At 39.7% G+C, this 15430-nt stretch overlaps 1 protein-coding gene across 3 annotated transcripts in view; it reads right to left on the reverse strand.

Moving 5' to 3' along the window:
* Positions 1 to 15430, reverse strand: part of DYM (dymeclin) — a 384724-nt gene that overhangs the window by 361349 nt on the left and 7945 nt on the right. For 2 of the 3 annotated variants that reach the window (XM_081253056.1, XM_081253058.1), the window contains exon 2: positions 1450 to 1641. In XM_081253056.1, coding sequence (XP_081109182.1) covers positions 1450 to 1589 — 140 coding nt within the window. In that variant the 5' untranslated portion in view covers positions 1590 to 1641. Of the gene's footprint in view, positions 1 to 1449; positions 1642 to 9879; positions 10194 to 15430 lie in introns of all 3 variants that reach the window. The other variant, XM_081253057.1, reaches the window with a different exon arrangement.

The following is a 15430-nucleotide window of genomic DNA, read 5'->3' on the forward strand; positions in this document are numbered from 1 at the left end:
TGTAACAAATGAACTACAAAACAACTAGGGAAATTTGAAAATGGACTGGGTAAGAGGAATTATTGTTAACTTTGTAAGGTGTGATAATGGTATTACAGTTATAAAAGAAAATGTCCATATTTTAATTTACTTTAAAAAACCCTAAAAAATAGATGAAGTAAATATGGAAATAATCCAAATGGCTATTAACTGATGAATGGATAAAGAAAAGATGGTATATTCATACAAGGGAATCTCACTCAGAAATAAAAAGGAATGAAATATTGATACATGCTATAACATATCACACTCAAAGATTCCAGGGACTAGGACACAGGTATCTTTAGGGGGCCATTATTCAGTCTATCATAATAAAGCTGTTAAAAACAAATAAATAAAAATGTTTAAAATCTAGATACTGAGTAATGGGAATTCAATATTCTAGTCACTCTACATAATTATGTGTCTGTCAGTTTTTACAATAAAGAGTTAAAAATGAGATATTGGTTTTCACCTATCAAATTGACAAAGGCCAAAGAATCTAAAAACGCATTAAATTGACAAACGGGTGGGGAAGCAGACCTTCTCATACATTGCTGGTAGGAGTATTAATTGGTACAACTTCCATGGAGCAGTTTGGCAAATTACAAATGCACATATACTTTGACCCAGCAATGCTACTTTGAGGAATTTATACTGGAGATTTATTTGTATGCTTGAAAAATTATGTATGCAGTATTATCTGTTATAAGAAGAAATTGGAAACAATCTAAATGTCCACCAATAAAAAATCGATTTCAGGGCTTCCCTGGTGGCGCAGTGGTTGAGAGTCCGCCTGCCGATGCAGGGGACACGGGTTCGTGCCCCGGTCTGGGAAGATCCCACATGCCGCAGAGCGGCTAGGTCCGTGAGCCATGGCTGCTGAGCCTGCGCATCCGGAGCCTGTGCTCTGCAAGGGGAGAGGCCACAACAGTGAGAGGCCCGCCTACCGCAAAAAAAAAAAAAAAAAAAAAAAATCGATTTCATATAATCTATGCACACTCTGCAGTCATTTAAAAGAATAAGGCAGTTGCATATATGCATATACATATGTTTTACTTAACTGTGGGGAAAAAAAGCAAGGGACAGCAAGCAAAAATGAAAAAGAAGGGTATGTGTAGTATGCTACCATTTGTGTTTAAACAGTTTTGTAAAACTACATGAAATAATATGGTTTTACTATCTCTGGAAGCATTCAAAAGAAACTGCTACCAGGAACTATCTCTGGGCAAGGGAGGTGGCTGAGTGGGGGAAAGGAAAGAGAAAAACTTATTTCCTCCTTTCATACCTTTTGAATTTTCTACTGGTACATGTACAACAAATGGAGGGACAGACAGATCATTAAAATAAAATTTTTTTTTTTAAATCAGCATACCACACAAGCTTATGTGGCCCTTGATACAAATTTTCAAATTCCAAGTACACTCTTACCTGCTAGTTGGTGCAGGGAAAGAAAATGACAGTAGCTGATTCCAGAACGGGTCATTCTCAGAGACAGATTCTGTGCCTGATAACTTTTTTAAGTACTCATTTTTAGGAAGATCACCAATTCTGCTGCTATTCGATCCCATCTTTTAATCTGGTAGATAACTTGTCCTTAAACCTTCATTTCCACAAGACAATCTATAAAGAATGAAAAGAAATTTCAAACGTGTTCAAAATAATCATCATACTTTTCTTACCCCTGACCTAAATGTAAGAAACTCTAAACTTAGTAAAAGGAATCATACCTCTCTTTATTTTTAAATATATTGGACATCAAATACAAAGTTACAAAGCGAAAAATGAGGCTAAAATCTGTCTTAGCCAACAACACAAAATCCCAATCTATACTTGTAGATCTTAGAATGGGCATACCTTTGCCCAAGAAAATGTCTCAAAGCAAATTCATAACAATGATAACTTACTAAAAAATAGTCTAAAACAATGGTGCTACAGAAATAGAGACTGGATGGCTTGAATGTGCTAAGGGCAGAAAATTATTCAAGTAGTTACCATGTGCTACCTACACTTAAGGAGAGAATGAGGACTGAAGTGAGTTACCGGCTTAAAGTGAAAGGGCTCCCAATTCCAAAGGAGTCACAGACAGTGCCTCTCTCATCCTGCTGTAATGCACATATATTTTTTGCTGGCATTCTTAGTCTCCTAAACCATGAGCTGCTGTGTTTTGCTGGGTTTTTTTTTTTAAATAAGAACTATCTTATTCATCTTTCTAGATGTCTACATTAGCATATAACAGGCATTCTCTAAACAGCATTATGTTGAAGGAAGGAATGAGTGTAAATAAATTATTACTGTCTTCAGTATTTGTTGTGCTTGGTCATTAAGGGGAAAACTAACAGATCAGTTACAAAATGAATCACAGTCTTCATCAAATTGCACTTAACATAGTTCAAGATCATGTTTTATCTCAACTTGTTCAGAAAAAGTCTCTCACTGACAATAAAATAATGAATAATAAATTAAACTAAATTAAAATTACCATCACAGGGACTTCCCTCATAGCGCAGTGGTTAAGAATCCACCTGCCAATACAGGGGACATGGGTTCGAGCCCTGGTCTGGGAAGATCCCACATGCCGCGGAGCAACTAAGCCCGTGCGCCACAACTACTGAACCTGCACTCTAGAGCCCGCGAGCCACAACTACTGAAGCCCGTGCGCCTAGAGCCCGAGCTCCACAACAAGAGAAGCCACTGCAATGAGAAGACCACACACAACACAAAGAGTAGCCCCCGCTCACCACGACTAGAGAATGCCCGCGCACAGCAACGAAGACCCAGTGCAGCCATTAATTAATTAATTAATTAATTTTTTAAAAAAGGTTTACCATCACAATGAAAGGAAACTACACAGGTTCGGTGGCTAAAGGAAGCTTGGGTTACAAGAGAATTTACATTAGTAATGACTTACTTTCTCACCTACGTCCCTCCTCATTCCACAAAGACATCGAAGCCAAGATCAGAATTTGGAAGCACGTCTTCCACATTCCCTCTGGAACTCTGGGACTGGCTTGAGCTGCTTATCTAAGGACATGAGGCTTCCCCAGTGCACATGGACAGCTGGGCCTTCTGAATATGAGTGGGAAATTCTGATCTGGCTTCTTATCACCTGCCCCTGAACTCAAGGCCACACACTACTTTCCTCCTCCTTAATCATGGGGACAGGGACCCCAACACCAGCTGACTCCAACTCAGGCTTCATATCAAGCCAACAGTCAATCATAACTCTAGATTTCAGTTTAATGTCTCAAGTAATTATTGAGCCCAATTAGAAAATGCTATAAAGAAATATTCTGAAATATATAAAGTCCTTACTTGTCATACCCTATTCCAAAGCTACTTTATACCTTTTAAGCTATTTAAAATTAAAAATTTTAATATCTTAGCAATGAGATATAATACACTAGTGAAAATGAATTAACTAGAGCTACAATTACCAACATGGACACATCTCAAAAACAAATTATTTTTTAAAGAAAGCGATAGAGGGACTTCTCTGGTGGTCCAGCGGTTAAGAATCTGCCTTCCAATGCCGGGGACGAGGGTTCGATCCCTGGTCAGGGAACTAGGATACCACATGCTGCGGGGCAACTAAGCCCATGTGCCACGACTACCGAGCTCACACACCTCAACTAGAGCCTGCGTGCCACAAACTACAGAGCCCACATGCCCTGCAGCCTGCGCACCACAAAGAGAGAAGAGAAAAACCCGCACACCACAAATGGAGAGAACCCTGCTCACCACAAAAAAGAGCCCGCGCACCACAATGAAAGATCCCGCCTGCCTCAACGAAGATCCCGCATGCCGCAACTAAGACCCGACACAACCAAAAATAAATATAAATAAATAATAAGTAAATCTTTTTTTAAAAAAGTAAAGAGGTGGAAAAAGGTATACCATGCTAACACTAATCAAAAGAAAGCAGGAAGAGTTTTATTAATTTTAGATACAGCCAACTTCAGAGCAAGGAAACTTATCAGGGATAAAGGCCATTATATAATGATAAAGGAGTCACTTCTCCAAGAAGACATAACAGTACTTACTGTGTATCCACCTAACAACAGGCCATCAAAATACGTGAGGCAAAAACCAATAGAACTGCAAGGAGAAAACAATGAATCCACTATGATAGCTGGAGATTTGCACGCTCCACTATCAGAAACGGTCAGATCCAATAGGCAGAAAATCAGTAAGGATAAAGCTGATGTCAACACCACCATCAATCAACTGGATATAACTGACATTTTTAGCTGCTTCATCCAACAACTGCAGAACATACATTCTTCTCAAGCTCACATTAAATATTCACCAAGATAGACCACATTCTGGGCCATACAACACATCTTAAATTTAAAGAAGAGAAATTACAAAATGCTTTGAGTGCCCAAAACCAATAAGCTGGGGATAGAGAAGCAAATCAGAGGGCCCCATGAGGAACGATTCGGACAAATGCAGAATACAGGTGATGAGCAAGCTCATTTGTGGGACTGGAAAAGTTCTGAATCCTCATTGTGGTAGTGGTTACCTGAATCTATACATTTGATAAAATTTCACAGAACTATACGCACAAAAGAAAAAAAATGAGTCCATGTAAAAAGTGGAGAAATCCTAGTATAGTCTGCAGCCTATTCTGTGCTGCCAATATAAGTTTCCTAGTTTTGATAATGTACTATAGTTATATTAACCTTAGGGAAAGCTGGGTGAAAGGTACATGGAATTTCTCCACACTATTTTTGCAACTTTTTATGAGTCTACAATTATTTCAAAATAAAGTTTTTTAAAATAAAAACAAAATCAAACCCCAAAATCAAATCTATATGTCCAAGAAAGGTGCCAACAAATCAGACTAACAGCTATTTTCTATCACAACCACTAAGTTTATTTTTACATATTAAATTAATTCATCACCTATATTATCACATGGTGAGATGATTAGGATCTCACATTTATTTTACTTGGTGTCCTGGAATGCTCTTTCACTTAGTTTCCCCAAATAAACTCTTTCTTTCAAATCTTATTCGAAACTGAACTTTTTCAATGAAAGCAAAATAAGTCATGGTCGTTTAGGGATTCCACACTAACTTCATAACTTGGGAGTATACAACAGATTTTGCCCTCCACCACCTACTTACAGGAACTATTTCCTTTTTATCAAACCTTCCAAATTATTTTATTTGTCTAATAATCCCTGCAATTCTTGAATATGCCCCAAAGAAATTTTTTAAGAACAAACAAAAAAGACAGCCACAACTTGTTTATAAGTCCTCTGTTTATCGGGGGGACCCATGCTAATTAGCAGTTAGCACTGTGGGCCTAACAACAGTTTATTGGATAAACACCTAAATGTGTGGATCAAAATGGTTAGTTAAGAGAGTGCTGGGTTACTGGCAATAAGCACTTTAATTATGGTTTCCCTTGGCTCTGCCATGGACTCAATTTCCTTTCTCTTTGCTTCATTAAAATTAACAGAATAAAAATGACACCAGATAAAAAGAAATGAGAATCAGAGCAAATTGTTCTCAATTAAACAAACCAGTATTTTACTTTTCTTGTGGTGCCTTAAAAGCAATCAATGAAAAATTTACTTTGGGAGTTTAATAAGGTCCATAAATGCTGAATTTTCAAAAGAACAGAATTCCATCCCACCTCTCCTAAATAAGGCAACAATGAGACTATCACAGAGTCTATTAATGAAAATTTAAGTCAGACTTGATTTATTTATACTTTATTTTTTTAATCAGTAATGCACCTGGTACAAAATACAAAGGGTTCAAAGGGTATAGAGTAAAAAGTCTCTCTCCCATCCCTTCTCCTAACCATCTGGTTTCTCAACTCAGAGAAAATATTACTGGTTGCTTGGATATCATCCCACAGATTTTCTATGTATATACAAACACATATTTTCTCCTTTTTACACAAATCATAACACCCTATATATGACTCTTTACTTTGCTTTTCCCAGTTAATATATACTAGAAATCATTACATATATGTATAAAGCACTTCATTTACTTTTATAACTCTAACATTCCAGTTTTTCATTCCATAAATCCCGTATCAATGGACATTTAAGTAGCTTATGATCTTTTGCTATTACAAATCGTTCTCCAATAAGTATCTGGTACATATTTCACATGTGTATCAGTATATAGGTAAAATAAATCCAGGGAAACAGAATTGCTGGGTCAAAGATTATGTGCATTTCTAACGTTGGTAGATACTGCTGAAGAGTAGCAGAATATGCCACCTCAAAATCTGCCACTTTGCCACGTTATTTTGAGCTGTAGAACCTTGAAAAATAGCAAATGCAGGGTGAGGCCTTCTCTGAACTCTCCTTATCTGCCTAAAGACAGATTCTCCAAAAGGAACTCCATTATCATAAATCATAAATTAAGCAGTTTCATCAACCAGGGAAGACTGACTCTTATCACAAGAGCGCCTAGAAGTTGACACAACACTGAGACTAACTTTGTCACAAATTATCATACCTCTCATCTATTCTTCTAAGGCCCATTCATCTTTCCTAAAAATCATTTACTCTCCCTTAAGAGGCCTACGTTCCCCTTCCCCTTTCCCTATTAAGATGGTATTAAACTGAATTCTAAGCCAGTCATTTTTCCCTAGGTATCTCCCATGTATACATGAGGTACACATGTGAATAAACTTCTGTTTTTCTCCTGTTGATCTTTTATCACAGTTAAGAGCTCAGAAGGGTAGACGGAAAATTATTTTTCCTCCCCTACACTGCCTAGCTGCCTCCTTTAGAGGTTGCCAACTTCCACTCCCTTCAGCAATGCCTGTTTCTCCACACCACAGCCACCACTGTTTAATCAAACTTTTTCATCTTTGCCAACTGACACATGAAAATAGTTTACAATATGGTTTTAATTTGCATTTCATTTCTCTTGTTGTGAATGAGGCCATCACCTCTTCATATCCTTTGTCTATTTTCTATTGATTTATAGGAAATAAATTCTATTTTCAAAACTGCTAGGATAGACCACAAAGTACTAAAATAACTGCTCAATCCAGGACCAGTATGAAACCTTTCTAAAACAATATGAATAAAGCCTGTCAGCTATTAAGAAGACACTGAACAGAATATTAACAAGGAAAACCAAGACAGCCAACTGAGCACAAAATGCAATGCCTCCTTCCCCTCTTTTCCTCACCTAACCCTAAAATAATGCAAAAAAATTTTGTCAATTATTACACAGACATGCTCAAAAATTCACAGGAAACCAGAAGCTGTGAGAAATCCCCGTAAAATGTAAAACAGCTGGAGACGGACTGAAAAGGAAAGTGACATCCAGGGCAGGCTCAAGAGTCTTCAATCAAGGGCACCAAGAGTGGAACAGCAACCCCAGTCCAGAAGCAGGTGGCCAGAAAAGGGCCGGAGCCCAGGGGCAACAGACCTGGCTAGTACACCCTGCCCAGTCACCCCTGCCCTCACTCCATTAGGCAGCAACAACAGGGTACTATCTGCTGAGAACAGAGAGTGAAAGCAGCACCCAAGGCAGCTGGAATGCCAAGGAGGAACAAGCTCAGCCAAGCAAAGACAACTAGCCACTGAGGTACTCCTGCCAGAAAGTTCCATCTGCTCCCACCCTCGCAGAAAGCAAAGTAGAAAACTGAGGCCCAGTGGCACCTCTTCTGCATCTGATTCATGCCAAGGATTTCAAACACACACACACACACACACACACACACACACACACCCCACTTGCACTCAATGTATTTGGAACTCCCAACACCCTTACCAATGAAAACCACAATAAAATGGAACTTGAAAACCCCACTATCCAATCACCCCACCTCCTAATAGTCCTAATGCTCTTCCCTCTCACTGTGTATCAGAAGACTTCCTGGCTTTCAGCTCTTTTTTCTCTCAATGTTTCAAAAACTGAGCCTCTCTCCTGGTTTCACCAGTGCCTTCCACGATATTATTAATACTTTCAAACCTCTCCTAGTCCCAACCTCTGACTGGAATGCCAGTTCTATCAATATGCCTAAAACAGGAATTTTTTTTAACTTAAGGGTAATATAATATATATAATATAAACAATTATATATATATTAATTATAATATGTAACATACAAAAATTTATACATATATATCCAGTAATTTCGTGGATAACAATGTTCCTTACATAAATCTATACTAGAAATAAGCAGTGTGCAACTGCTGATGCTCTTAGCAGTACCTTTCAAAAGACCTATCTTTAAGGCAATGTAGTGAATAATTCAATCTTAACGTGTGTAAAACTGATTCCACCCTCCCTCCCAAAACCAGTCTTCCCTCTCACCTTCCCACCACTCACCTAAAGTTTGCATTATGTAAAAACTACCTTTAAATGTTATGTTTTTGTCGTATATATGACATATCTCCCAAGGTAGATTATTCCTCCTTATGACTAAGTAACCTACAACACACTGCTGAAGAGATATTACTCAAAAAAATACTTATTGAAATAGCCAAGGTCCCATAGCTAATAAATATATGAAAAGATCTTCAGTATAAATGAGGAATAAAATATGCTAATTAAAACAGTGAGGTATGATTTTTACCAATATGATTAGCAAAGGTTAAGAAAAACCTTAATAGCAGTTGTGAGAGTAATAAGGAAACAGGCATCCCCACCATTAGTGTGTAGGTATTTGGCAACACCTGTCAAAATGTTAAGTGTGCCAACAATTTTGGTTTTAGAAATTCATCTCACAGGTAAACTCATACAAGTTGACAAGTTCTATACATACAGATGTTAATCACTATTTGGAATAGCAAATACACAAAATAACCTAAATGACCATCATCTGGAGATTAACTACAGTATGGAATAAGCATATAATGGAATACAATGTAGCCACTGAAAAGAATGAGGTAGATCTTATGTGTTAATATGTAAAGATATCCCAAATACCGCAAGTAAAAACAAACACAAAGACACAGCACAGCTCATATAGTAAAATCCCATTAGTTTAAATAAACATGTAAATTCTTATATACGCCTAGATAATTTCTGGAAGGAAACATAAGCAACGATCCAAGACTGGTTCCCTCTGAAGAATGGGAATGGAAATCTGGAGGGAAGGGACTTTTCACTTTATGTCCTTCTGTACTGCTTGACTTTTTTTTAAACCAGAAAGATGTTGCAATTTACAGTTTAAAAAAATACCTTAAATAAATGGATTGTTCTCTTTACCGGCTTTCCTTCAGGAAGGCTCTGAATGTACTTCTGGCTTGTGCTGTAACTCTATGTGAGTGACCCCAGAATTAATATTTTGTCTTGACTTCTCAGTCAAAAATCTAAGCATAAATCTCTACATATTGAACATAACAACTGATGCCGTATTATCATCATAAATTTTAAAATAGAATTTAACATTTGTCCCCCAAAACAAGCAACCCTTCCAAAAGTCACTATTCCTATCAACATCATCAGCATTCCTGGGTCAAGTTACCTCACTCACATACCCAAGCATACATTCCACACATGCCTATTACACACTTACTATAAATGTAGGTGTTATGATGGCTACCAGAAATGCAAAAATGAATAAAACCAGGTCCCTGCCATTAATGGACTCAAATCCTGGAGACACAAACATGTCAATAAATTATTATAACACATTTGGTAAGTATTACAATGGAGTTATTACAAGAATCCATGGAAATACACAGGAGCATCTGAGGCAGAAGAACCACATATGCAACAGTGCTATTAGCAGATTTATTTACACAGTCTAAAGGCTTTAAACTCACTGATTCATTTAGTCCCCCTTAACAACTCTGAGAAGTAGGCACAGTTTTCTCATTTTACAGATGAGGAAACTAAGGCACAGACAGGTTAAGTAACTTACCAAATTCATGAGGTCCCAGAGATAATAAGTGGAAAAGTCAGGATTTGAACCCAGGCAATCTAATTCCAGAGTCCCTGGTCTTTACCACTTTACTAGGGTGACTCTCCAATGACATCAACAAGTCCTGTGGGTTCTTCTACAATACCCCCAATTCTACATATCAACTTTTAAGCCCATCTCTTTATCTTCCCGCTGCTTCCATGCTGGACCAGGCTTCTACAATCTCACATGATTCAGTGCAACAGTATCCTGATTTCTTTGCTCCCAATCTCTCCAATTCGATTCACCCTGCACACTCCACTACTACATTAATCCTTAAAAAAAAAAAACAAAGGAAATTCAGTCCAGCATCAAAATTAAGACCAAAGGTTCTGGGCTTCCTTGGTGGCACAGTGGTTAAGAATCCGCCTGCCGATGCAGGGGACACGGGTTCGAGCCCTGGTCCGGGAAGATCCCACATGCCACGGAGCAACTAAGCCCGTGCGCCACAACTACTGAGCCTGCGCTCTAGAGCCCACAAGCCATAACTACTGAGCCTGCGTGCCACAACTACTGACGCCCACGTGCCTAGAGCCCGAGCTCCACAACAAGAGAAGCCACCACAATGAGAAGCCCGCGCACCTCAACGAAGAGTAGCCCCTGCTCGCCGCAACTAGATAAAGCCCGCACACAGCAACGAAGACCCATCGCAGCCAAAAACATAAATATATACATACATACATACATACATACATACCAAAGGTTCTAGTATGAGACAGACCCTGCTAAGTCTGTGTAGACTCAGCCTGAATCTCCATTTACCACTTATCAAACCCCACTGAATAATGAGAAAAACAACACTACTTACAACTCATAAAGATTTTCTGAGGATGAAGCAAGATGACACATGCAAAGCACTCAGTAAAGGACCTGGCACAGGGCATGTTTAGCCAAATAAAAGGTCAAATATAATCTATTTTTAATATTTGTGAAGTTACCACTTCCATCATTTTACTTCACCAGCTCAAAAATATTCAATGATTCTTCATTACATGAAAAGCCAAATGCTGACATTCAAGACCCTCCACAGTCTGAAAGCTCGCTTTCCAATTTTATTTCCAACTGTCCTCCAAACCAGTAGTTCTCAAACTTCAAGGTACATAAAAAACACCTGTGGAGCATGTGGATAAAAATGCGAATGCTTACGCCTCAAAGATTCAGAATGTCAGGCCAGAGCCCAGGCATCTGCATTTCCTAAAAAGCATTCGCAGTGATTTTGATACAAATTGTGTGTGAACCTCAATTTGCAAATAAGTACCAGAACAACGTAAGGCAAGCCACATCCGCAACCCCTAGCATGCTCTCCCACCCCTCTGCTCCTGTTCACACCTGCCCCCCGCCACACACCTGTCCCACAGCACCTGAAACCCTACTCACTAAGCATCGTGTGAGCGCTCTTTTTTCTCTACAGTCCTAGAGCACTCATTATCTTCACCATTCATTTAGAATTTAACTACCCTTCTGATAATGCCTTGTTTTGCTGTCTGACTTATACTGCTATTTAACACTTCAGATCAATTATTCCAAGTCGATTTTACTATCATGAGTGAAAAGAACACTATGAACAAGAAATGATATGCTCAATATTTTGTATTTAATTTGTGAAATATCTGATATATACGTAAAATAAATCTCCTTCCTCTTCTATATGTACTGATTCACTGTCTCCTGATTTAATGTATCTTAGCTGGAAAGTAAACATAAGTGGATCTGAAAATCCATGATAACCAAATTCTGTCTTAACACCCTCAAAATATACAAATAACACCCTAGTGCACTTTGTCCTAACTTAAGTTGAGACTCCATAAATCATAAACTATATTCCAGAATCGCCTGAATGTATATATGTGTGTGTACACACACAAACATACACACACACACATCTGTACTCAACAAACTTTAAAGTGAAACCTCATCATTGAAACAGGAGTCCAGAGAAATAGTGGGCAGTGATCACTGGCCAAAGGACGTGTTAAAACACCACAGGTGCCATTAGTCCAAGTAATGGAACATTCTCTAAAAGGTCACTATGTTCCAAGTGCTATATTAAGTAAGTACAGTTGGGTATTCCATGGCAGTGAAATGAAAGCAATGAAAATAAAAAGATGTAAGCCCACAAGTATAAGATCAGAGGAGGTGTGAAAGATGGAAAGGTGACAGAGTGCTAGTAACTGAACTGGCGGAGCTGAGGATGCCCCCAACATACCTGCCTGCCAAAGGAGACCCTAACAAGAAGCAAGCCAATCCACCCCATGGAACCCTGGGAAGGTGAAAGAACTGGAGAAAAGCACCATGAATGACTGGGCAAGGCAGGGGGCTCAAGTCTGTGAGTCTTTCCACCCGAGTAGGAAACCACGTATGTGCACTCTGAAGAAATCTGAATGAAGAGACCCTGGACTCCGAAGCCAAGGTTGGAGAGAGTAATGAGGCAGAGGATAAAAACAGGGGAATGGGCTTCCCTGGTGGCGCAGTGGTTGAGAGTCCGCCTGCCGATGCAGGGGACACGGGCTCGTGCCCCGGTCTGGGAAGATCCCACATGCCGCGGAGCGGCTGGGCCCGTGAGCCATGGCCGCTGAGCCTGCGCGTCCGGAGCCTGTGCTCCGCAACGGGAGAGGCCACAACAGTGAGAGGCCCACGTACCGCAAAAAAAAAAACGGGAATAAAGTTGAAGTCTGCCTGCTGCACAGATACACAGTGGGTTTCCCAGCCTCCAAAGCAGGAGACTGGAGGGTTCTTCCCAAGAGAAAATGAAGGGGGAACCATGGAAAAGATACAGACATTTGGGATTCCCCCCATTTAAAAAGCTGGCTTGGGCTTCCCTGGTGGCGCAGTGGTTGGGAGTCCGCCTGCCGATGCAGGGGACGTGGGTTCGTGCCCCGGTCCGGGAAGATCCCACACGCCGCAGAGCGGCTGGGCCCGTGAGCCATGGCCACTGGGCCTGTGGGTCCGGAGCCTGTGCTCCGCAACGGGAGAGGCCACAGCAGTGAAAGGCCCGCGTACCGCAAAAAAAAAAAAAAAAAAAAAGCTGGCTTGCCACCTATAGCAATGCCCACCACTCAGCAAAATCCACTCACACGCAGAGCTTTCAAGCAATACTGGGAGTCTCAATCTTAAGAGTGGTCCACCAAAAACGATTAGACTTGTGAGGAAAACCTCCGATGTGAAATAAAGAAACCAAAAGAAACCAAAGAAATTAATCAGAAAACAGGTGATTCTAAGAAAAAAAATTATAAACTAATATCCTCAGGGAGATAATAAAAAAATAATAATAACAACTGCAAACATTTAGACAGCCTACTATGTCCCTGGGTCCTATTCAAAGTGCTTGACACATATTGAGTCGTTTAATCCACACCGGGTTAGCAACTATGACCCAAGGGCTAAATCAAGCCTGCTGCATGAAGAATGGTTTTTACATTTTTAACTGGTCAAGAAAAATCAGTATTTTGTGACACGTGGAAATCATATGAAATTAAAACTTCAGTGTCTACAAGTTTTATTAGAACACAGCCATGGTTATTTATTTACACACTAAAGCTGCTTTCGTGATACAACAGCAGAGCTGAGTAGTTACAACAGAGACTATATGTGGTGTGTTCATCCCTTTATACTGCTGCTCAGTGCACTACAAATCTCAGGGACACGTGACAATGACAGCATTTCAAGTGTCAGTCATATTGCCATACTTCGACATTTTAAATTACCAGTAAATATCTCTCATATCAAAACAAGAACAAAGGGAAATTTCCCTGGTGGGCCAGTGGTTAGGACTCTGTGGTTCCACTGCTGGGGCCTGGGTTCGATCCCTGGTCGGGGAACTAAGATCCCGCAAGCCCCAAGGCGTGGCCAAAAAAAAAAAGAACAAAGTAGACTCTGATGTCACACTTTTAAGTCACAGTGGAGTGTACATTTTTTTTATCTAATGAGATGTCGAAGTATTATGTTTATCATGTAATATCATCGTAGCTATGTCAGAAGAATACAAGATAGGCAGACATTACCAACTAAGGTAATAACATGACATGCCCTACCACACAGCACTCACTCCCAACTCATCAGAGCAACAATCAGGAAAATTAGAAAATTTAAAACAAGGCATTTCATCACAATCAAAATGTCTTCCCAAAAATAAAAAATGAAAATGAGGCTACAACCAGAGTAAGATTCTGAATGGCTCATTTGTTAACCAAGCAAGGAAAGTCATTTACCAATCATGATTTTTTTTTTTTTTTTTTTTTTTTTTTTTGCGGTATGCGGGCCTCTCACTGTTGTGGCCTCTCCCGTTGCAGAGCGCAGGCTCCGGATGCGCAGGCTCAGCGGCCATGGCTCACGGGCCCAGCCGCTCCGTGGCATGTGGGATCTTCCCAGACCGGGGCACGAACCCGTGTCCCCTGTATCGGCAGGCGGATTCTCAACCACTGCACCACCAGGGAGGCCCACCAATCATGATTTAAATTGTGTTTGATTACAGCAGACAAAGAAATGTGTCCAGAGAAAATAAAACATCTTTAAGACCTGTCTCTCAGTGAAAATAATTGCTCCAAGAACAGCCTGTAAGGAACAATTACAGCCATGAATGTTTTCCAAATTGGTTGAGAAAATACTAATTCAGTACAACGTGAAGTGGCATCTGCTAAGATGAATAACGACAGATGGTGGTAAACATGTGTGGAGCAGGAAAAAGCTTAGCTGGACAAGTTTACAAACCTTGTGAAAATGCAAGGTGTTTACAAAATTTTATTTTACTTTGCAAAACATACTTTTTTACAAAAATATGTTATTTATGTTAACATGTGGATTTATTATTTCTATTTTTAAGTAAATTACATAAATATTTCTTAAATGCAAGGTGTTTATAGCCTACAGTGTTCATTATGCTATCTATCAGTAGGTACTCTGCATAAAAATATTTGAATCTATGATGTGTTATTGAACCAGCAGTGTCAACAGCCAACTTCATCCACTCTCATGAACTTAACTATCAGGTCCATAAAATTTTTCTCAGAAATAAAAACTGAATATCCTGATATGTTCTACCACACAACAATACAATGGCTCAGCAATGGTATAGTTTTATTTAAATTTTTCAAGCTCAGGGTTGAGACTGAAATTGTTCTGAACAAGAAGAATCCCCTCAACCACCGTTACTGGACACTGAATGGCTTTGGAAATTAGTTTTTGCTGCAGATTTGATAATATTTCTCAATGAATTCAACCTAAAATTAGAAGGCCAACAGCACTTAAAAATCTGTAAAACCTATACTGAGGTAAAGTCATTTCAAGGACAACTGACATTGTTTGAATCATAGGTAATGTCAAGCTGCTTTATACACTTTTTTTTTTTTTTTTTTGCGGTACGCGGGCCTCTCACTGTTGTGGCCTCTCCCGTTGCGGAGCACAGGCTCCGGACACGCGGGCCCAGCGGCCACGGCTCATGGGCCCAGCCGCTCCGCAGCATGTGGGATCTTCCCGGACTGGGGCACGAACCCGTGTCCCCTGCATCGGCAGGCGG

This window comes from Mesoplodon bidens (genome assembly GCF_964165515.1).
Source record: "Mesoplodon bidens genome assembly, chromosome: 13".
NCBI classification, from domain to species: Eukaryota; Metazoa; Chordata; class Mammalia; order Artiodactyla; family Ziphiidae; genus Mesoplodon; species Mesoplodon bidens.